Source organism: Falco rusticolus, chromosome 5 (genome assembly GCF_015220075.1).
Source record: "Falco rusticolus isolate bFalRus1 chromosome 5, bFalRus1.pri, whole genome shotgun sequence".
Classification (NCBI taxonomy): domain Eukaryota; kingdom Metazoa; phylum Chordata; class Aves; order Falconiformes; family Falconidae; genus Falco; species Falco rusticolus.
The window spans coordinates 37,005,042-37,028,940 of record NC_051191.1 but is presented as its reverse complement, the minus strand read 5'-3'; the positions used below and the strand labels follow the sequence as shown (position 1 = coordinate 37,028,940).

At 41.5% G+C, this 23,899-nt stretch overlaps 1 protein-coding gene across 1 annotated transcript in view; it reads right to left on the bottom strand.

The window, feature by feature from the left end:
• Positions 1-23,899, bottom strand: part of WIF1 (WNT inhibitory factor 1) — a 43,608-nt gene that overhangs the window by 4,973 nt on the left and 14,736 nt on the right. The window contains exons 3-7 of the mRNA XM_037390438.1: positions 15,021-15,129; positions 10,236-10,376; positions 6,239-6,334; positions 4,508-4,603; positions 3,052-3,147 (exon numbers count right to left, since the gene is read on the bottom strand). Of these exons, the coding sequence (XP_037246335.1) occupies positions 3,052-3,147; positions 4,508-4,603; positions 6,239-6,334; positions 10,236-10,376; positions 15,021-15,129 (538 nt within the window). The remainder of the gene's footprint in view (positions 1-3,051; positions 3,148-4,507; positions 4,604-6,238; positions 6,335-10,235; positions 10,377-15,020; positions 15,130-23,899) is intronic.

Here is a 23,899-nt window from a genome sequence, read left to right as displayed (position 1 = left end):
TTTCCAAAAACCTTTTTTCATCTTTTCTAATCCCACAACACTTTACAGATTCCTCAGAACAGAGGGAAAAAAAGCCCTTCCTAGACTTAGCACTATTATTTACCTGAACCTGTGAGCAAACAAAAGCTGGAACCTGGGACAGCAAACTGCTTCCTTTCCTTTCCTTTTTCTTTTTTTTTTTTTAAAAAAGGATGTTAACTGGGACCTGCACATGAGAATTGAAGCATCAACGCTGGCTTGCTGTGCTGAAAACCTCAACAAATGCACTCATCTCGTGATCACAGACTGCCCCCTTGGGAGCTCAATGCCCCAGACAGCGCCTGCTCAGCTTAACCCCAGCAGACTTCTGTGATGCATGTGTGTATCATCAATATAAAAGAAACATTTGTTCCTAATGTGCATAATTATTTTAATAGCCCTGAAACGAGCTTCAAAAGCAGCCAACAGAACAAAACATGCTAAGGGGACTTTGCGCAAAAGCACAATTTCCCTGCAGAAGAGAGGAAACCTTCAGGTATTTTAATTTTCAACCATGTGGAACCCAAGTACTTAATGACCAAAATGAGCAATGCTAAGGAAATCCATGAATTTTCCTAGTTCTTGAAGAAAATCTGGGGAATATGGGTCAAAGGGTGTGATACCAACTTCCACAGAGTTGCATTAGGTAAGCATTTGGCTCAGCACAGCTCGGTTAACTTTGGACTAAGGTATTTTCACAGAACGAAGGAGGGAGTAATAACTCTCTGTTATTGACTGAGAAATGGAAAAAGCAACAAAACAGTTGGTGACAAATGGGGGAGGAATCCAAACCAAAATAAAACTCTCTGGACTCAAACTGAAACACTAATTAGAGACAATGCATAACTATAGCTAGAAAAAATCTGGAAGACTGTGAATGCTTATTAGTACTGTAGACTGGGTCCAGTACATTTCCCAGGAGTCTTACAGGGTGATTCAACTATTAGACAAGTACTCAAAATCTTTAAACATTATAAAAATAAAAAAAAAGAACTTTGCAGTTTTCAGAAGATGGTTTTCTGCCTGTTGAGAAGTTTTCTCCCCTTGTTATTTAAAGACCCCCATGACTGAATGTAGCTGGCCCTGGATCTAAGAAAAGAGACCAAGTAGTGCTTCTCCGGTTTTCTAAGACTCATCTAGCATTTCTTGCAGTCTTTACTTTTGTGCTGGCACTGGGGCAGTGCCCAGAAGTGGTAGCAGACATCAATCACAGTGTAATAATTGCCGTCCTCACTTTACAAAAACCAAGGCAAGTCCATAGCTTTCCTTGCTCTCATCGACATGATCCCAGTTTAGCCCTTAGCATACTGTGAACCTGAAAATTTTTTTCTTTCTTTTGTACAGGAACTATTTTACTGTCTGTGTTTAATTTAATTTGATTTTTGGTCTGGAAATCGCTTTCCCTCACATTCACAAATTAATTTAATTTGCAGAGAGAAGCCTTTGAAAGCAGCCAAAGTCAGTTGCACCTATCCCAAGCAGCAGTAGACAAGGAGCTTGAGCCCCTCGGACAGATCGGTTAAATGGATTACCCTTGATTGTACATGCCGTAGAATTGGTTGTAAGAATTCTCCTCAAAAAAACACCACTGACATAAAATACACGTGTCTCAAACTTTGAACCAAGCCTTACTCATCATCTGAAGAATAACAACAAAGTTGACTTCTTGGGGACAGAAGAGAGAAATGGGGTCCCATCAGTGTCAAATTCGAACTAGATGTAAGAAAGGTAAATTCAGTGGAAACCCACACTATTGCCCTTGCTGCCATCTGATCTAAATTTGTACCTGAGGACAACCTCTGTAAATTTAATAACAATAAAGCTTTGCTGCTTCCGTTTGGCTCAAGTTTTGGTGAGTTGAAAAGGAGTTGCAAAATGCCTTGTAAATGCATAAAGATATGGTGAAACATTTACATACATTTACTATTTATCTACACATAAATACTGAGCAAAATATAGGTCCTATAGTACCTGTGTTCTTTCTTTGCACAGTAACTAATTTCTTGTCCTGTACTGGCTGACAGCATGTTAGAGTTTGTTCCCATGTGTCTCCAAAGTATTCGATGATAGAAATTTCGTAACTGTGAGAAAAGCCTGTCTCTACTATGCATGTTAAGAAATCAGCTCTTATGTATCCCAGGCCAAATGCTGTTCTCCGTGCTCCTGTGAAGGTTCTGGGGAACCTCAGTGAGATTATTTACAGGAGGGGAAGCTCCAGGCACAGCGTCCTATTAGAAGCTTTAAGCCCAGAAAGAACAACCTGGGTGTACATTGTCAAAACCAAAATGCTCATACTCTATTCGTGTGGGGAACTATAGAATTAATCCAATTTAACAAAGCTGTGAGAAAACCATTCTTTTAGTGAGATCAAATACCTGACAGCTGACCTCCCAGGTCTGTTCCAGCCTAGCCTTATCTCCACCCCCAGCTTTACACAGCAGACTTAGATCAACCATGAGCTAAAATATTTTGAATTGCTTTGATGCTAAACTTCTGAAAATAGCAAGTCTTTTGATGTTTGTGACACAAATTTTCAAGTTGCCATGTGAATGCAACTTAATAGGTTATATGAAAGCTCTCAGCTCTTACGGTTAAGTCCTCCCTTTGCCCCAAACCCTTTCATTCCCAACTTACATTAGCCCTTTTGGAGGTGCGGGCTCAAACCTAATCTGCTGTGCCCAAGTCTGAATTGCTGTAACGTTTGAAAATAGCTGCTCCACATGGGCTTGGCACAGCAGCAAATCTGTCTGCACACTTACTTGCTTGCATACTTACAGCTTGAGGGCTGTTACCAAGCCCAGTTACAAGTAAAACCAAAACAAGGTAGGGGATGAGACAGTCTAGCAATGAGTCAAATTTATCAGTAGGAAACTCATTTGGAGGCATGGGGCATCTGACTCTCTGAGCCGCTCAACCTGCTGTGTGAGACCTTCGCTGTGAGCCCCGCAGAGGCAGGTCACACATCATCACTCAGACACTGACATCAGGAGAAGCTGATGTAAGTGAAAGCAAGCACACGGAGATGCTACTCACTGATTTCACATTGGTCTCCTTCATAGCCTGAAGGACAAATGCATTTTCCCAGATAGAAACACGTTCCTCCATTGAAACAGGTTGTTGTACAGTTTGCTGAAACAAATAAAACAGGAATGAGCTAAGTCACTGTATGAATTCAATCTGACCTGACCTTAATGTTTTCTGCTGCTTATCATAAACAAACATTGAGTAGGTTTTAAAAAGTTGCATTAACATCTTTTCATCTAGTTTACAAAGCAAGGCTGAAATGCAGTTTTTCCTACATAATACTTTACAGGGGCACACACACAAGTCAATACAGAAAGAGATGAGTTAACAACACAGCAATGAGATCCGCAAGGACAGATTGTGTTACATCTTTACCAGTCCTCACATGTAAACCTCGTTGGAGGATCACTATTGCTATTGAAACTGCCGGTGTCTGGTAAAAGGAGCACAACCTAAGACTGGAAATTACTTCTACAAGAGGATACTTTGCTACAGTTCTTAATTAATGCTTTGACTAGAAAGAAACCTTTATAAGTTTTTGTCGTGTGGTGACATAGATGCAAATGCTGTGTCTCTCACCTGCCGAATTACTTAACACTGTGTTAGACGTGACTTTCCACCATACAGCTGGGATTCACATTAATCCTTCAAGACATCCAGAGCATTTCATTACAGTGCATTTTTGAAACATTTTTCAAATGTGGTAAAAGTCTCATCAAGGACCAGATACAAGTCAGAAGGCCACTGACAACAACAGTTTGTGCAAGCATACCTAAAGGCCTAGGAAGGCTCCCATTACTCTGCTGGAAAGTCTGCTAGGACCTTTTGCATTTAGTCTTTACTTCATATAGTTCTGCAACAATAAATGCAACGTGATGTTCTGTAATCTGCTCTGCCATGAGCAGGTCACGTGTATTTCTGCAGGCAACTACTTCTGCTTTCCCATGTGGTAGCTTGCACTCTTCCAAATTACTGTTCTGACCAGTGACTGTTCCTTTTTATCCTTCCTGAGCCACAATGCAGCAACAAAAGATGAACAGCCTGCTTATTTTTTCATGTGTCCAGATGCAACAGATTAATGTACTAATTAGTAAAACTAATTTTACTCCAGGAAACTAGAGTTCAACTAGAGATCATTTTTTCTCCTAGGCCAGAAATACAAGTGAATTTTGTGGTAGGTCCCACAGCTTGCAGTGGATTAATTAAAGCAGTTATTTAAATTACCCTTCACAGAGCTGGTGTATATGGATGCCTGCACATCCAGCTGTGAAAGCACTGCAAATTCCTATATTCTTCCAGCAGCTGCCAGGTTGTGCTAGAGCATCTATTTGAACAATCATTAAACTTCTAAAACTTACTTCATTACTTGCCTGACCTTCCAAAATCCACTCCTAAAGGGAAACTAACACAGGTGAATAAAGAGAGGCTGCTGGACAGGGAGCCTGGGGGGTTTTGCTTCAGTTACCTTTGTCGCAGTTGATGCCATAGAACCCTGGGGGGCAGATGCAGAGGCCGGGTGTAATGCAGAGCCCACCGTTCATGCAGCGAGGAGCACACAGCACTGAGGAGCAGGAAGAACAGAAAAAACATGGCTGGCATCGTAGCAACTGGCTATTTAAATACACTGCACTTTGACTCCTTAAGCTACTTTTCCTTCTGCTGAACGTACTAAGTCACCTTTGCAAAGCATCTTCGTTAGCGGTTTAAACCAGTTACATCTCTGGTTTGTATCTGGCAATTTTTATATAGTGTTACTAGAAAAGTGAAGACTAAATTAAGTTCAAATCTGGTTCCATATGTAAGCAGGAGTTGCCTCTTGTACAGTTTAACTCCAAACAGAGTAGAGCAAAGTGCCTACCTACACCCTCTGGGTATCTGAAATCCCCCAGACCAGTCCTCTCTATAACTGGGCTGGTGCTGCAGCTGGTGCCTCAGCTCTGCAGACAGGGCTGTCTCTTCAGGGGCTGTGCTCAGAGGTGTCCCAGCTGGGTCCCCAAGTAGGCTTTACAACGAACCCTCCTTTCTCCCTCTGCACACCTGATCATAAGCATGGCTACCTAAGTTAGGCTAGGGAAGCCTGATGCGTGGACTGCTTTTGGTGGCCAAACTGTCCTGCATGCACCTTCTCCAGAGCCCCAGCACTCTCCCAAGACTTCTCTGCACTTGTGGCCGTCCCTCAAGGCTCTTCCATGGAGGCATCTCAGGGGGCAATGCTTCATTTCGTGGCTGCCCACAACTGGTACATGCAGTGAGGCTGGGTCCATACTCGTGAGTTAAACAGCGCCCAGGCACGGGGCTAAGTGGGGGCACAGGACCATCCACCTTGTGAAACCGTCGGTGCTGTTCTTGGCACAGCTTCATCTCTGGAAGACTGGCAAACCCTCCTGGGCATGGCCCTGGGGCAAGCGGTAGCCATGTCCTCCTCCCAGCAAGGAGTTTGAAGGGGGGATGGCTTTTGAGGGTGAGAGTGTTTATTAAACACACAAATGTAAGCTGTGCCATGCCAGGTGGCCCCCAGGCCAGAGAACAGTCCCTGATCCTTTGTGCTTAATATTTTGGAAGTAGCTACAGTGTCTAGAAGTGAAGGATGGCATTGGAGTAGGATGCCTATGGGGATGGTTTGCTCCATCTCAGGTCACCTGGAAGAGGGTCTGCCATAGATGAAGGAGGAAGAGATAGAAAGAAGAGCTAGTTTCCTCGCTGAGTCACACCAGTTTCCTGGTCCTTCACTCCTAGAATGTCATTTGGGGCTATTAGTCACTAATGGAAGGGAAAAGGAGACTCTTTCCTTCATCTTCCCACCCTCATTGTCAGCCTGCCTCTAAATTATATCTTATCTTCAAATAAACAAGCACAGAACAACTAAAGTCCTGTGCTTTGTTTCCCAGCTAGTCCTCATTAGCACAAGAATTTTATTTGATCTTTTTGCTAAATGGATTCCCTGTGATTAAGGATCACTTAACTATTGTGTCAGTTTTTGTTAAAAGCAATCTCAGAAAACATTTTTCTTGTAAGCAATTAATGTTTCCATTAGACCATGGACAATAATAGTAATTCTCTTACATATGCGGACTCAAAATATATGAAATCTTCAGAATATGCCTTTCTTGTTTTTAGGAGAGGCTACAGTGCAGTAGCTACAGTTTTTTTGAGATTATGGCAAAGACGACAATTGAGAAGATCTTTTAAAAATTACCTTGCTCACAGTGAGGCCCATAAAATCCACCTGGACATTCACAGACATGTCTTTCGTTGCAAAACCCTCCATTTCTGCATCCTCCTGGACACTCCGCTTCATAAAACATAATGACAATCTTAATTTAATATTCTATACTTCATCTGTCAGTCAACTCTTGGTAGGATCAATATATTCCTTTGACATAACAGTAAAAATATTTCCTGACAGACAGGCAAATGCTCACAAAAATGGGAGTTCAGCTAAGACCTCCTCAAGAGAAATTACTTTCTTTTTTGTTAGTCTACAAATACAGGTTTCATCACATGTTCAAAGGCAGGATGTGCTTCTCCACAGACTGTGCATTTCCATTGCTCTGCTGTTCTGTAAGTGCATGAGCAATGTGGATGCTCTGCTCAGTCCAGCACTTTCTCCTCTGTGTGGAAATGAGTAGGCAGCTCAGTGCAGGACTTGCATCGCTGGTTAGACCTGCCCTCAGTATGCAGGACCAGTCTCAGCTTCTGCAGCCTTAAGTAGACTGCACTGCAACTTGCATTGCATTAATTGCTACATCTGTTACTACTGAGGTAAGAGTGATGAAATCTCTAGTCAAATGAAAGAACCAGCTTCAAGGCTAAATGAAAGAAGGCCAGAAAGGAAGATGAAAGCATTCCTGCACAGTGGTCCTATATCATCATCTGACTTATTCATATCTCAACGATTGATCAAACACTGGTAAAAGCATTTGGCAACACTGGCTGGATTATACAACGACAAGAAATACCTCTGGGTACTACCACCATCCCCAAAACACCGGAGTCCATTGAACAAGAGGCAAACAGAATCGAACCCTATGGAACCCCATGAAAACATGGCTGCTTGGCAGAAACACAGTTACGCAAAACCACCTTCCCAGCTCTCTCACAGGGAAGGAGGCAGGCAGGAGAGGCTCCCAGCTTTCATTAGAAAAACTTAAATTCACTAGTGATCAGTGGTACCAGGGCCACAGGGCAGGTTTAGCAGAGTAGGCCTGACCTTCTCATCTTAATGCTATGCTGCGTGACACTCCGAGTGACAAGGTTCAAAAACTCTGAGGTAGACTGATATGTCTCAACCCAAATTCAAAGGCCATCTATCAGACAGCAGTTGGCTGTAATGTTGGCATCATTACATTTTTTTTCCCTTCAGTGTAACGGTGCTGTAAACATGTGACTGCCAACACCTGCCAACAGCATCCTTACCCCTTTTCCATTGCCCCATCAGGAAGTGCTGGCACCTACCATCCCTCGGTTGTAAAGACGTACCACTGATTCACACTGATTCCCAGCTGAATAATACCTGAGTTCAAACTAGAAGCAGTTACAGCCTTTAAGGTACACTTCTTTAAACTGGCAAGGAGTAGCAGGATGTCTAAAATTCAGGAGGATCAGGTTGCCTGAGACATTTTTGCAGTCCATAGAGATTCTTTAAATGTAACTCCTATTAATACAGAGGAAAACATAACCCTGGACTTCAAAAAACTGAATTATTCTTCCTTCTAATATTTGAGTCAGGTGACATCTGTTAGACTTACACACAAGTTTTTGGTTTTGAAAATGTATCTACTAGTTGATTAAAGCCATGGGAAATGATGGGTGCTGTACCTACGTGCAATATTCTGCTGTGCTCATGTAATAGCTCTCTATTCAGTGGAATGCAAAGGGTAACACGGAGACTAAGCAAAGGAAAGAAAATCTGATGTGCTGGTCAGGTGGCTTGATATAGTGCACAACTGCCAAACAAACAGGAAAGACAGTGGAGGAAAGATGTAATTCTAAAATGCTCTTCTGTCCAAGGCCACAGATATATGAAGCAAAAAGTTTTGCTTTAAAAGTAAAGCTCTCTGCACCAGTAGTAATAGTGGTAAAGGCTTTTTGGTCTTACTGTGTTCCAACACTGTACTCTAGGACTCTCTCTGGATATGCTTCTTTCTTTGTACCCAAATCCAGAGCTGCTATCCATTACAGAAAATGCATGCTTAAATACATACCATTTCAAATAGAAAAATAGGAAAACATAATTTTTTGTGGGGCCGCCTCTTAGCCACAATAAATCCTCTCCTATCCCACAAAATTGCTCCCTCGTTTCCCTCACTTCCTCTGGCAGGGGCCCTTCTGGATGGCCAAGAATGACTGGAAACAGTGACCGGAGTCCCAGCAGGAGGGATCAGAGCTCCTCACCATGAACCATGTCTTTCAGAGGAAGGAAACTCACCCCTACTCTAACATAAACTGGTAAGGACATGCTCATCCTTCTCAGCATCTGTTCCAAAGAACTGTGGTGTCCACCTTAACAGACAGAGGACAGGAATGGGAGTTATTCCAGTACATGCTGGGAGAGACAAGGTTGAGAAAACTCCTCCTCTGCCCATCTCTAGTGTTTGGAAAATCATCCTTGTGTCTCTCAGCTGGCTCCGGGAACAAAAGACCGGGACAATAATCACCCCCAGCTTTCCTGAGAGGCCATATGATGTAATACTGCTAAATTGTTCAATATTACATCTCACATCAAAATGGTAACAACAACAACAACAACAACAAAGAGCACTGAAATGATAACTTGGATGAACCCTACCTACTACACTGAGTTTGGAGCCCTCTCTGTTTAAGCCACATTTTCCCACGATTCGGACCTGTAACTCTGCTGTCCCTATCAGATTACCCCAACACTATTTCTGAAGTTTATTAAGTTCAGTATCTTTGAACTGAACTGAAAATAAAAAGATAGCAAATATTTAGTGTTGTATTTACATCTAACACACTACTTCATACATGAGATCTGATTGATTTTGCTGCCATTAAGCCCCCATTTTCTTTCCTGCTTCTCTGCCCACTTCTTTTCCCCCTCCTCCACTTTCCCCGGGCTAACTGGCAGCAGCAAGGCTTCAAAGGGGACAAGCAGCTTTGCTGTTTAGGTGTAGTAAGGTTTCAAAGAATAAACAGCTCCTGCTCCTGATGATTGCTCTTTGAAGCCACACTACAGCCAATTAGCTCAGAGAAAAGAGCACAGAGAAGCAAGTGTGGGACTGGGAATGAAGATTTCATAGGAGAAGAATAAAAATCTCATTTTGTACATCAGCCCTGTCATGGGTTAATCTGATACAATTGCCACATGACATGGGATAACTGCCTTACCTTAGATACTAATTCTTCAATTTCCACGGCCTCAGTTTAAAGTGATAATTATAGTTATTTGTAATGTAACAAATTAATCCAGAAAGTCTTACTACATAGTGTTTATGGTTCAAAGATTGGTTGACTAAACAGGTTCCCTCCTTTCCAAGTAAACACTGCAATAACTTCATGGTGCCCTTCTTCTACCAGTGCATCCTGTGTGTGTTTACTGCTTGATGACTCTAAGTCTCGAGGACCAGGTTCCACCACCTTACCTGTATCCAAAACCAAGAGGTTGCCATCCAAGCTCCAGAAAAGGCAAAGCCAACTTTTTCAGAAATGTTCTGATTTAGGATTTTTGCATTTGGTTTGGATGTGCAAGTTGAGATTTAAGGAAATGTTGATTTTAAGGTACCAAACAGTATTAATTGAAGTCAGCGTCCCGACTGCAGATCCCATAAGTTCAGTTCTCCAAACTACATGCCATTTCTGGAAATGTTAGCCTCAGCTTGTTTTCACAGAACTAGCTCTCCTCCAAGCACCTCAAATAATTTGCTGACAGTTGCTTCTCATATAATACATTTCTACCAACGTCCTTGACGTGATGAACAATGAACAGGAGGAGAAATGGCTCCAACCCAGGCTGCTAAGAGAGATGGAGTTGACAGGAAGAAAAGGGTTAGTAAACATGTACTAAACAAACAGCAAACCCACAGACAGAGCCAGAACAGCCTGGCATTCACCACCACTGCTACACACTGTGTGACCACTTTATTTCCATCTTCTCTAGCCCTTATCCTGAATGAAACACAAGAAAGTTGGTGACCTGGTCTAACAGTATTCTGGCATGTTCTCTTTAGTGTTACCTTGCTGACAGGTTTTAAAGAAGATGGCGTTCTGAGGGGTCTGGAGAATAATATTGCCTTCTGAATTCATTATGATCACGTTCACTTCAAATGCAGCAACACCATCTTGTTTTCCAAGGCAAGGAAATCCAACCTGAACAACTTAAAGGAGAATAAAACCAATAATATTTCTGTTTACATGCATATGCATATATATATATATATACATATACAATATATATATACACACATATACATACACCAAAATACTAAAAAATATAGATAGTATTTGTATTTAACCTTTAAAGTAATGCCATTGATGAAAACCTGCAACACAGAGATACACAAATCACCTTACTCATAGGTGGCCCCCAAACTAGAAATACAGCAGAACAGGAGATGAGCCTGTGCTCACTTACTGACATAACCCCAACAGCCTACAGCACAGAAAGTGATCTTAACACAAACATACTTTTACTTGCAGATGAAGCAATTACTCATGTGGAGGTGTCTAAGGACACACCAAACCAAGCTGGAAGCCTACATGCAGTTTTCTCAGCTGAGCTGATCACTTCTGAGTCTAAATTTTGCAGGCTCTCATATGACTTCTGCAAAAACATCTGACGCATTTTGGAAAAAAAAGTCACTTTAGATATGTTTTTCAGGTTTGGATATTGTAATTAATACTTAAATGAGACAGTAATTTAATCAAAACTTAGTCTGTAAAATGCTGGCAAGATGCTACACTTGATAAATAATATCACAGGTGCAAATATTTAACAAGAAGACAAAGACACGTCACTCCAAAGGAACTTGTGAAGTGTAGCGATATTTGGAGATTGCCTTTCCAGGAGAAGTACTCAAACACTTTTGAACTACAGAGAGTTTAAATAAATAATTATGGCCAGTAAATCTGGAGTATTTTAATGAGGAAGCAGGTTTGATACCTCAGACCTATGGAATGCTCTGCTGTGATTGTCTGAAGTGATCTCAAACAGAATCGTTTAGGTTGGGAAAGACCTTTAAGATCATCAAGTCCAACTGTAGCTGACTCTGACCTTGGACTAGACCTTCCAGAGGCCTATACCAGCTTTACGTCAAACGATTTCATCTCTCTTCTTCAAAATCAGCTCTTCCTAGCTGCTAGGTAGATCCAGCTAATAGAAATTGATTATTCATTTCTTCAAAAGCTGGACTGAGATTTCAGATCCAAATATTGAGCTAGCAGCCCTATACTTGCCCATTATAAAAAAAATATCTGCAATTCATAATTCAGCCATTTTTGTTATTTGTTATCTTGTTATAATACAGAATAATTTATTGCTGAAACACATTCTGCTTCTGGTAAGTCAGATCTACAGACTGAAAGGGCTGTTGCAGTTTTCATTATAAAGCCATTTCACTGGTGAAGCACTTGGACACCAATCTTTTAAAAGACCATTACAAAAAACGTGCAGCCATGTGGTAAGAAGTCTTACAGTGGAGTAAATACAGTTTAAATGCAGTGAACTTCTGAAACTGCAGCAACCTTCTTACAGCGCGAGTGCAGGACATCAGTGCTTGGATGTGTGACTTAGCTGAGCAAATTGCAATGAGTAGGAAGATATGGCAGAAGTTTAATGATAGCACTATAGTCATATCCAGACTCCACTGAATCCGTAGCAAACCCCTGAACTCCCCTGAGATTTGGCTGTGGGTTTAAATGCCGAGAGCAAAGGCTGGCTCAGGGCGCTTGGGGGGCCAGCTCCTTCTCAGTCACAGGCCACTACATTTCTTCCAGGCACAGATCAATAGCTGGTTTTACTTCGCTCAGTGTGGTCTTCAAGATATTGGTCACTGCCACTACTGACAACACCTGGCTTCATTTTGAACTTGCTGACCTCAGTTTGAACCACCGGCTCTTCACAAGCTTCCCCCTGAAATGAGCAGTCAGCCTTCTCTCAACAGACAGGTACCCACACTCTTCTCAAACATCTTCTTTTGGACAAGCTGAGTAGTCTTAGCTTTTCAAGCTCTCACTGAAAGGCATCTTCTCCAGCCTTCTGAACATCTTACCATGTGTCTAGGTGTAACGGTATCCATGTTGTGAGCACTGAATCAAGTAGCAATCCTGGGATTTGGGGATGGGATTTTCCAACGAGTCTGAGAAACCTAAGTGATTTAAATCTAATTTAAATTTGAGGAGAATTTGATACCTCATCTCATTAAGGATATACTGAATTAAGAGAAAGTTGAGAGAAGGATAATAAGGCTGCATCCAATGAGGAGCAACTGAGTAGGTTGTGACAAAGCCTGGCAAAAAGAAAAATTAGGGGGAACATAATAGACATCTGCAAAACCATGACTGTCACTGGATAGACATACTGGATAGGACCAACAGTATGGATTGACTGCTGTCTCTACTGGTTCAAGGACTAGTGCTCATCAGATGAAGCTGTCGCAGCCAGACTGGAAACGACAGGAGGGGGTTCCTCATGCAATGGGGGGCAGTGAACTCCTTGCCAAAGGAGACACCAGAAGACAAAATGGACTCTTAAGACTCAGGAAACCCCCCAAGCTGAAGAGCTGAAGTCAGAGCTGAGAGGGTAAACAGAAGTATCACATATGCTTGCCCTCCTTTTGGTCTTCCACAGGTCTCCTCACAGACATAAGACAAAATACAGGCTAGGCAGGCCCTAAAGCTCTAAGGCCATACTTATGCTTTAGTGGTCATAGGCAAATATCCTCAAAGAAATTTTAAAAGTCCACTGATTTTGACAAGACCACTGGGATCAGCTACCTCTGAGTAAGATACCTAACTGCTAATCATCATTCTTGTTCCCCACTCTCATGTTTAAGACAGCTGTCTTGCCTTTTTTATTCCTTCTTAATTGTCTTTAGTGTAATCCTTTGGGCTAAAATGCTTTTCCAAGAAATAACTTGCTACTGTTGATTTGTTACTAAAGACAAGCTGGTGACTGAATTTCTTTTGACGTGCTTATGTGTAGAAAAATGATTTGCTAATGCAATAAATCCAGGCAAACTATAGACTAGATTCGTTGGAACTGTTTTGTAAACATAAATTATATAAATAACTACAAAGTAGCAAACATTCACTACTTTTATAGCATATATTTATTTAAGGCTACTTAGTTAATTTTGGCCACCTAGCAGGCAGTGCAATAAAAAACACCATCATACTAGTGGCTCACTGTTAAATCATGTACGTGCTTCAAATACTGCAGTTGTACTGATTATCAATCACTGTTAAACACTGGACTCACTATAATGCCAAACAAGACTTAAATACATCTTATATATACACTAAGTGCAGTGGTGCCCTGCACATGATCCACCTAAGGGAACACCACGGACTTGCCCATATTAGTCCTGGAACAGAGGTACCAGTGCTGCAGACCGGGTAAGTCCTTTTTGGCTTTAATCAGACCTTCCCCCATCCTGACAGCGAACAGACCTTCTGCTGGAATATGAGATCTCATCTCCAGCCTCCCTGCACTTGTAGATTATGTTTTCCTAAACAGTCGGAAGAGGGGCCTTTTGGTTTAGCCTTTCTGGATAGTAAAAAATTAAAGGAGAAACTAGCTTATATTAGAGGATGCTGAGTGCAGAGCTTCCCACATATCTCACCTGCTTTATATGGAGATGGAAACAATGCTTAACAAGAACTTTGCCTTTGTGACCTTTTTAGTTACATTTAAATGTCTTTATTTGCCAACATGTCAGGCTTGCAACCAATTAAATTGCAGCAACTATGGTACAAATATCACAGCACTTCACCCAAATCCATTTTCAATACCACTCATTCCATCCACATTGAATGGAGAGACCAATCACTAATGTTAAATTCCAGGTGCCACAGCAAAAAGATGTGCAACGTTACCTTGACACCATTCTGCTACAAGCTGAAAATGGAGGATATCAAACACAAACCGTCAGAATTTATACATTGAAAAAGATAAGAGAAAGAAAGACTGGTAAAAGATGTAAACTCGTGTATCAGTGCTCCACTTGCAGCCTGTCCACTTGCCCTGTTCCATTCCTCATTTCCTTCTCATTTTATCTCATGTGGTCTTAGGCTGGCTAAGGCTGATCATGAAACCATAATCGCTAAGATGCTACGGTCACCCAGACGTACATTTCTGCCATTCTGCCAGAGACTACCACACATTAGCCCTGGAACAATCATCTAAAATGTTACTCATCTACTTCAGAGCCTCCCATGGAAGCTTTTTTGCTTCACTTGGCTCACTGCACCGCAGTGCTTCTGGAGCACTCGTGTTGGCTTGGGCTCAGCCTCTGCTGTGGAGGCAAAAGGTCCAGTGAAGGGCTAAGAATGCACAACTGAGGGAGAAGTGGTAAATGATAATATCCTAAACGAGAATTTGTGTCTCTGAGCTGAATGTGTGATGACAACAGCTGACCTCAGCTGAAAGTAAAATGTCCACAAACTGTAACCTCTGAGAAACAGAATAATTTGATAACTATTCCTTACAGTGACCAAAGACTTTGTTTCCCAATTGTTGCACAACTTAAGCAGTAGTATTCACGCACATGAATTTTACGCGACAATTTTGTACAAGTTTTTACTGATTTATCTACACATAAAAGCGTCAGGTGACTTGGCTCAGACAAAATACACTGCTGTAGTCAGGCAAGGCACTCACAAACTGCTCAGTGTCAAGTACTGTGGCAAGCATTTCTTTAGCAATAAATTTCAGAACTGCAATTCATAATAAAACATTTAGACTTTACTGGCTATGGAATATTTTTTACAGGAACACAATTTATAATACCAACAGCACAAACCTGATGCTTTATGAGGAACTGTTCCAAGCAGAGGGATATTTATAGTTGGATCAGCCATTATGCCCTTATCCAAAGAGTGCAAAGACAGGAACTCATAGAAGTACTCAGCCTGTGACAAAACAAATGAAAAATCTGTATGTATTTTAATTGCATTCACAGAAGCAAACTATTTAGCATATAAACTACAGCAGAAAAATACTACACTTTTTATTATGCCATTCACTTGATTTGTTTCTATTATTTCGCTGAGTGCTTCTTCACCCAAGCATAATTTTCAGATAATTTCCTCTTTCAGAGACTGTGAGTGACCATACAGTAATCGGGATGCAGCATAACAGCAAGGAAAATGGCATTCACACAGTGAACAAGTATTATACAGAGAAGGAATTTTTCACAACCCACACCTTTTATCTAGCAGACCACAAAACACGTGTGAATGCTAGGCTAATTCTTCAAGCTGTTCTGGGGGCAGAATCCTCCTGGAACTACCTGGGGAGCCTGGGTGATGTGCTTGCACCACGAGTGCAGTTTAAAGGACATACCCATACGCATGACGCAGCTGTGGCATGAGAATATCCATCCTTGCTCTCAGCTGATCTGCACAGCATGGCACACTGCCTGAGGGAAACAGTGCCAGGCAATGAACAGCCGCACTGCTGGAGCGCCAGGCTAGGACACATAGCTTGCTTAAAGCTCCAACACTGCCCTGTGCACCCCCAGTTCATTAAACTGCTCCAAGGGTGGAGCTGAGAGCTGCCCTACAGAGCCGGCTTCATGTCACTCATTATTAACCGCAACATAAATGATTTGTTTTGGCGATCCCCAAAAGGTGTTGGCATGATTTAAAAACTGCTTTCCACTACCTTCATCCTGCTCCCAATATTGCACTGTGGCACAGACTGTAGGCTTTGTTACTTTCTTCCATGGGACCCTGGCCTCTCCGTTCAGTCATTTGTTCAATATTTCTTCGCATTCAATGCAAAGCAACGTCATGCGTCAGCACCATAGCTGTACACACCACATACACCTGAGATGTATGCATCTTACCATGTCACGGGAGGCTTCCCCTACTGTCAATGGAACAACTTCAGGTGTGCAGAGCAAGTGGAAATGAACCTTTGAACCTAAAGTCTGGCTTCTCACTTATCCTGAAGCATATAAGGGTTCACAGGTCATCGTACCTGCTGCTCTCAGAAAAGCACTTGAGACCTTAGCAAGGGCACTGGCAAAAAAGTGTTTTCACCCAGCAATTCACTGATAGTAGACAGTATTGTTGTCGGCTTTGTAGCTAAAATAGTGAAATAAAGAGAGATTAAAACCAACATTTTATGAGAACTTTGGGCTGATAAAAGGTAGTTGATTTATGTCTACAAGATGGCAGTCAATGTCCTTAGCGAGAAGACTGTCATTTTTCTCCTGTAATATCCTGGCTCCCTAGTACAAGGAAGATGTGGACTTACTGGAGTGAGACCAGCAAAGGGCCACAAAGGTGATCAAGGGACTGGAGTGTCTGACATACAGGGAGAGGCTGAGACAGCTGGGACCATTCAGAGAAGGTTGACAGAAGATCTAATCAATGTGTGCAAATAGTTGATAGGGGGTGTAAAGAACATGGAGCCAGGCTCTGCCCGGCAGTGCCCAGTGACAAGGCAAGATGCAATGGACACAGTACAGAAAACTCCATCTGAACCTGAGAAAACACCTTTTTACTATGTAGGTGACTGAGCACTGGCAAAGGATGTCCAAAGAGGTTGTGGAGCCCCCATCTGCAAAGATATTCAAAACCCAACTCAACACAGTCCTGGGCAAGTGGCTCTAGGTGACCCTGCTCGAGCAGAGGGGTGGACTAGATCACCTCGAGGTCAGACTGTCTGGTTTCAGGTCATCCTCAGCCCTTCTGTGATTCTGTGCTCTGCTAACCTGAGCAGAAACCCTGGCAGTGTGTGAGGGACCATCTCCCTTTAGGTTCTGGTGACACCAGCAAGGCACTCAGGAGCTGGGTGGAAAGGTCGTTAAGACATTCCTAATCAGCCCTGGCAGCACCTCCAGTCACTTTGCAGGGACACCAAGGAGACCCCAAACAGCATGTGGGGGGCACAATCCACACGGAGGGTGTTGTGTCGGCACAGAAACCGCAGAGGAGGCCTTGCAAAACAACAGGGAATGAAGCGATGAAAGTTTTTAAGGGTGGGTTAAACACATGGAGCATATGCGGGAGGGAGAGGGGACAGCAAAGCAGTAAAACAGGAGATGAAAATTGAAGTCTGGGGTAATGTTCAAAAGGCTGCTTTTAATTAAAGACATTTCTTCCCAGTAAAATATACCATGCCAAAATATGAAAACAAGCCATAAAGTCAGATTGTGAACATTTTTGTTTTCAAATAAAACTTTGGTTCAGAAAAATAATTATATGTCTCCACACATCTATAGAATAGTACAATGAGTGAGTCAATGCCGTTCTGTCTGTTTCTCATTGGTTAGCTTTGATGTTTGGTTGTATCTAAACCAGGTCATAATAGGTTGGGATATTAAAACATTATGTTCGTACTACTCTAGTAAACAAGAACTGCTAACTAGACCAAATAGCTCCACTCCCATATTTCCATTCCAGCCATGCTGTTGTAGCAGGTTAGCTTGTGAGCCAGACCTTAATTTGTAGGAAAGGAACTGGAATCCCATTTTCTAGACTTGAAACGATGCCTAAGGACAAAGACAAAAAGAAAGTTCACTGTGGGAAAGGGGAACGATTGCTGCATGAGCCACAATATTCACCGCCTAACGAGGAAGGCATTCCTCTAACCAGAGCAGAGGCGCAGCAGTGATTAGTGCCCGAGGCAGGAGTAAGTTCTGCTCGCATGTTAAAAAGATGGGAAGAGACATTGCACAAGCAACAGGCTGCTCGTGAGGAAAGCCACACATTGCACTGGGGGGAGATACCTACTCTCACCACTTCTGCACCAAGGTTTGTACATCTGCTGAGCTGACAAAAAATGGACACCTGCAAATGATAGTATCTAAGAAGACCTGAAACACCTCATGTGGATGCAGCTAGCATGACTTCAAAGTTATGAAGCCATGTGCTGCAGAGTATGATTGCAAATCACGTACTGCACTGGGTGGTTAAATTTTGATATAAAAATTATATACAAAAATCAGTCTAGAGAGGCTGCACAGTGGAGCAAAGCAGTTTTAACTCCTCAGACCTGTGAATCTGAAACAAGATTTGGCTGCCATAAATCCTATCTATTTGGAAAAAATCTATCTTGACACAATCCCTACATCTAGTCTCCAGTACTGCCCCGCTGTAATTGAGTTGATTGCCAATTAATTTGCATTAATCATCATGACTGAAAAGCAAACAACACACTCTCAGCAAATATTTACCATGCTCCAGCCTAGCATGAAATTTAGTCATGATGGTTAATTGAAGAGATAGGTCTGTGCAATTAAAATATTGTCTAGTGACTACCGTAATTTATGCTGTAAGTGGTCATTGTGAGTGAGAGCAAAATTTCCTGGGATATTGTTGAGAGATAAAGGGGGAACTCATAATTTATAATCCCTTTTTCATTACGAAAACAATCTCGTGACATTTTTGTTTTTAAGACAGCCTATGAAGCATCTGGCATGTGAGGGGAAATCTGGTACCGAAGCTAAATCTTAGAGAAATGGTGTGATCAGAGGTGACGGAGGAAATGGGGTTTGAGATAAATTGTTGATCTTTGACAACTGCACACTCTACACGCACAGAAGATTTTTGGTTTTGGCTTGACTTCAGGAAGCACCCAAGAAAGAATACGCTTTACTTTTCTGTAAAGACTTTGAGATGCTCAGAAACTGAGGCAAGGGCCCCTGCAGACCGTGTGTGAACAGTCTGGGGACCCAGTGCCTTCAGGCAGCAGGTAGCCCTGCACAGCTGCCCTTTAACTGTTCCTCATGTGGACTAAGCCTTCAGCAAAGGGAGGAAATTTCTTTTTAGGCAAATAATTCCATGGTCAGGATTAACTTTTATGGACTTTAAATGGCTGTTTTCTATAAATCAGAGGAATTTAAAAGGTTATAAAAATAACGAAGCCCTCTAACAAGAATTGTAGCAAACATCTGTTGGCAGTTTGGTTTTAAATTATATACACTTAAAATTCCTACAGAACTCCACTCCTCAGTACAAGATCTGTTGCCTTAGAATTTTCTTATCACTCAGATGCCATGTTGTGCCCACCTTGGTTTTGTTTCGTATTTAATCAAAACATTCACAGGAATGTGCATTGTGTTTTCTTCATTTTACATGAAATATGTAGAATTAGAATTAATTGTAGCACCTGAAGTGAAGCAGAGTAGCTTAAAGTGTTGTATGTCACAGCTCAATAACCTAATGAAATCTGCAGCCCTTCTAACAAAGAAAAGAGAACATGTGCTAGCTTTGCAAGTAGATGTAAGAAATTAACTGTATTTTCTTCTCATTATTTTAAAGGGATCAGTGCTGAATGTTACCAGTTAAAGGACAAATATACCCTAATGCCAATTTTCTACATTTAAAGAAAGAAACTCATCAAAAAAGTTCCTTTTTATCCCAGATCCATGAATATTTCTGGCTATGCACATGCTAAAAGATGCTAGTAGGCATTATCCATAGCAGATGCTCACAGCACCGTATGCCATAAATAAAATCACAAAGTGAGGCAATGTATGTGTTTGTTAGGTGTTTACAGCATGGACCATTGCTTCTCCAAGATACTAACTGCATTAGGTCAGAGAAGTTGGTCCGTTTACATTCCAAGATGAAGCATGAAGCAAAATGAGATGAATTTCAACGAAGAGGGGAGCTGTAACCATACTGCACGTACCAGGCTATTGAAGGAGCCTGGCCAGAGTATGAGTATGTATGTCAGCAGCACATTTTATTACTGCAGTGCAGTCTAGACACTGCCGTAATGAACATCATAATGATGCCTCCTTAGACAAGCAGATAATAAACTGTCTGCTTACAAAGTTTTATTTTTCTGCTAGGGAAGGCAGCCTGGCCTTACTTGATAAATGGTCCTGTCACAGAGTGGGTAAACCATTTTTTGTACCTCCGTGTGACACTCAAAGAGATTTGCCATCAGCTTCACAAGGTAGTCCCAAAGTAGGAGGCATGCTTAACAGTACAAAGTGATACAGAAACACACTCTGAGAACACCATTTTACACAGAAGACAGGATAACCTGCCTGTTTGCTAAGGGTATGGGAATGAACTGAAGAAGTAGGATTAACAAAATCAGAGGTGCACACAAAAGGAAAAATGGAGATATTTTTGTGTTTCTAAGAAAGAAGGACCCAAATCAGAATTCAGTGAAATGGGCAATCTCAAAGAAAAATACATGATGTGACTGTTAATTGCACACCGCTGTGGTGAAATGCACACAGCTCTGCAGAGCATGTTTTATGCCTGCTTTCTTCACGTTAAGAAAACTGTGGCAGACTGAAGAAAACCCATGCATGAGGAGGAAGTCTTTTTTAACAAGGGAGTGAATCCCTGCATGCAACTTTCAACAATAACCACTTGTGGTTTTAGTGGTTTTAGAAGAAGAATGGGACAAAAACTCTCTGGTTTTGTCAATGGAAGATCACTAAGTGGTGCTTAATGTTTCCTGTGACATGTGACTGTGGATGGCAGATCACATCCTCCAAAAGAAGGACTTAGAAAGCTGGAAAAGAGGAATTTCTTCATTGCTGTCAAAAAGAGCCCCAGATTTTGAGAGGTGACATTGCAGGCTTCTGAGAATGCTTTGCACAGGAGAGATGGACAGAAATCTTTGCAAGAATACATTAACCTTTCCTCCAAGTAATAAGAAAATAATTTCTGTAAAGGTAAGTAATGCAAAGAAATCACTGTCAAGAAGCTTGGTGAGGCCGCAAAGTAATAGATTTAGATTACGTTTAGCAGTTGAGTTTCTGGCAGTTGGCTACTCTTTGGGAGACAGGGGAAACAGGGCTGCTACTTGGTCATTTTGAGCTGATATTTTCTCCCACCAGACCTTGAGTTCTGGAAGCGCTCTAGCATTTGAAGGGGTCATTTGAAACCAACACAAGACTGGAAGCTGAAAGGCTTGGCAGAAAGAGTGGGGTTCAAGATGGGCACCAGCGAAAAAGAAAAATCGAAATACACCAGCAGAATATTAACTTTGAAACTCATCCCCACACGCAAGAAAAGTAGACTACCTGAAACAGAGAGCCAAATAAACAAACACCTGTTGCACATCTCTGTCCAGCATCAGCCTGCCAATGTTAGATCAGAGTCAATCCCTTGATGCAGTAGGCATCTGTAACGGGGACAGTGGGACCATTCCACAAGGCTAAAGCCTTTGAAAGCAGTAGATGGGCAAACAGATCCACAACAATTTCCAAGTAAGTACAAGTACATCGATACAAAGGCATGTGGCATGCAGAATTTCTTAACAGTCACAACAAATTTACAGCTACTTGTTGAGGAAAGTCTTGGGGTTTCTCACTCCTTCCTTACCTTACTTTATTCAGAAACAAAAGAGAAAGCAAGAGAGCACAACTCTCCATATTTAGATGTTTTCTTGTTTAACAGATTTTATGTAACATATTTTATTACTGCTTCCCTAGTTACTACTGAGAAAACTAAGCTAAAAGGAGACAAAAATGGGGTTTCATGAAGATTCACAGTTAATTACATCTTGAAAATCTATAGCAAGGAATAATATTTTGCAGCATGAACCAGTCTGGAATGTGTACGTGGTGCACAAGACTCCTTTAAATTGTGTTCTCCTATGTCTTACAGATGCAAATTAGAAAACTCTGCTTTGGGGAAGGGGAAATAAACAACCAATATCCCCAACAGAAAAACAGCTTTAAGAGTTCAGATTAAAAAAAGTTAAAGATACACAAGCCTTCATTATCTTCAAATATTTAATGAAACATATTGTTCTGGTATCCTGATAACTGGTAAAAGCTATTATCCTGAAGTTATTTCTTGTTCTGGCTCAACAAGAGCTAACTGATTCTTTCATCACACACCAGAAGATCAGTGCTCTCTCCAGTGGAGATTTCATGATCAGGGATGTTCAAAATGCCGATTTCCTAAGGGGAAATTATTACTGCCTCTTAGAGAAAAAAACTAAAACCTGTCTCATCAGGTTAGTTCCTAACAAAACAATGCTGTACAGGTCTACTATCAGCACCTGCAACACAACTATGTGGCTCTATCTACACTGAGAATAAACTGAGAGGTTGTTTTCTTCCCCTCATAGCTTGAAAAATAAGTGAAATCCTTGGATGGCTGGTCCTGGGAGTGCATCTTTACATAGATTACAAACTGTTTGCAGTTTCAGGCTCTGGATAGATTTATTTATAACTAATAAATTAGCCTGAAAATTCTTTTCAGAGAATATCAAATAATTTCAATAAAACCTTTACAATTAGGGAAACGATTGCACTAACAAGCGTTTAGACTAGTTACGATGGAGATCTGAGCAGACACTACATTTAATTAAGCAGAATGCTTTTAAAAGCACAAATGTAAACCTTAGAGATGGTGGCTCATCTGACGTGACCAGAGAAAGTTCACAGCTGAAGAATATGCTAATCCACCTCCTGCTTGGTGGTAAACATAGATAATGCACACGGATTCATTTTGGCCATGCTTCAAACTTCCAACCCTTTGTTCTTAAGCCTCACAGGACAGCTTTGAAGTTGAGGATAAAGCTCCTCTAGCACACCATTACCAAAGAACAACCTTCTCATTATGATCTCATGAAAGTGTAATCAATAACTTACACAAGTTAAAAGCATGGCAAACAGCAAAGGTCATGTAATTGGGCCTTTATTGAGTCCATGTGTTTCACTCTTGGCTTTAACTGGCGCTCCCATATAATAAATATCTCTCCCCAAAATGTAAGCAATGAAATTTCCCAAAAGTTATGAAATCACACAGCAGCTTCTGTCAGACTGGAGTCCTTTTCTAGGGTCTCAAAGTGGGACGCTTCCGCTTTTGTGCACCTAAGTGACAGAAAGTTTGAAGCACCTCTGAGTGAGAGTTTCTTTATCTACTGCTCAGTAGATAATGGTCTTTAGCCTTGTATTTCAAGCAAACAAGTGTTTAAAAGTTACGGTGTAAACATTTTGGAAAAAATTCAACTCTTTATCTGATTAGTTGCTAGAAAGACTTCCTTCACACTGCTCTCTTTTAACATCTGCTGCATGGATTTTTCAATGCCTTTTTTTTTTGTAAATATCCAGAGTAATTTTGTTCTTGTTTCACAGGCTGACATTGACCAAAGCAAATTCTACCATGAAAGAACAACTAAATTTTTATTTAAATAGAATGTTTGATTGGTGCATCTGAAAAGGAACATGTGTGTTTGCTGTTGTACCTGAAAAAACACTGATTTGGCTATTGAGACAAGACCCTGGTATGTGGACATACATTACTGTAATATTTCCACGTACCACACAGGCCTCCATATAGTTATGCCCTCCGTAACTATACCTTAAATTTTGCAAAGCATCATAAAGCAGGAAAGTACTACCATATCCCCAGTTTCTGATGAGAAACTGAACAGTTTTTCAAACAACTTGTCTTTCAGGCTGTTTCTTAGGTTAGGCAGGATCTGCACAGCTTCACCCCTGGGTTACAGTGCCAGCCTCACAGGGTCCAGCCTTTTGATTTAAGGTCCAAAATGGTCCAATGTATTTCCCAGCATTTAAATGAAGTATCTTCCTTAAGGCCAGCTCATTCCCAATTTCCTCGACACTCAGAGGAAAGAGCAGCACTTGCAGAATACAATTCAGCCCAGTGAGAGTCTGATTTACCTGCTGTCTTGAACTGCCTTTCTCGCTCCCCCTGGTGCAGATGGAGCCTTTTCTTGGCGTGG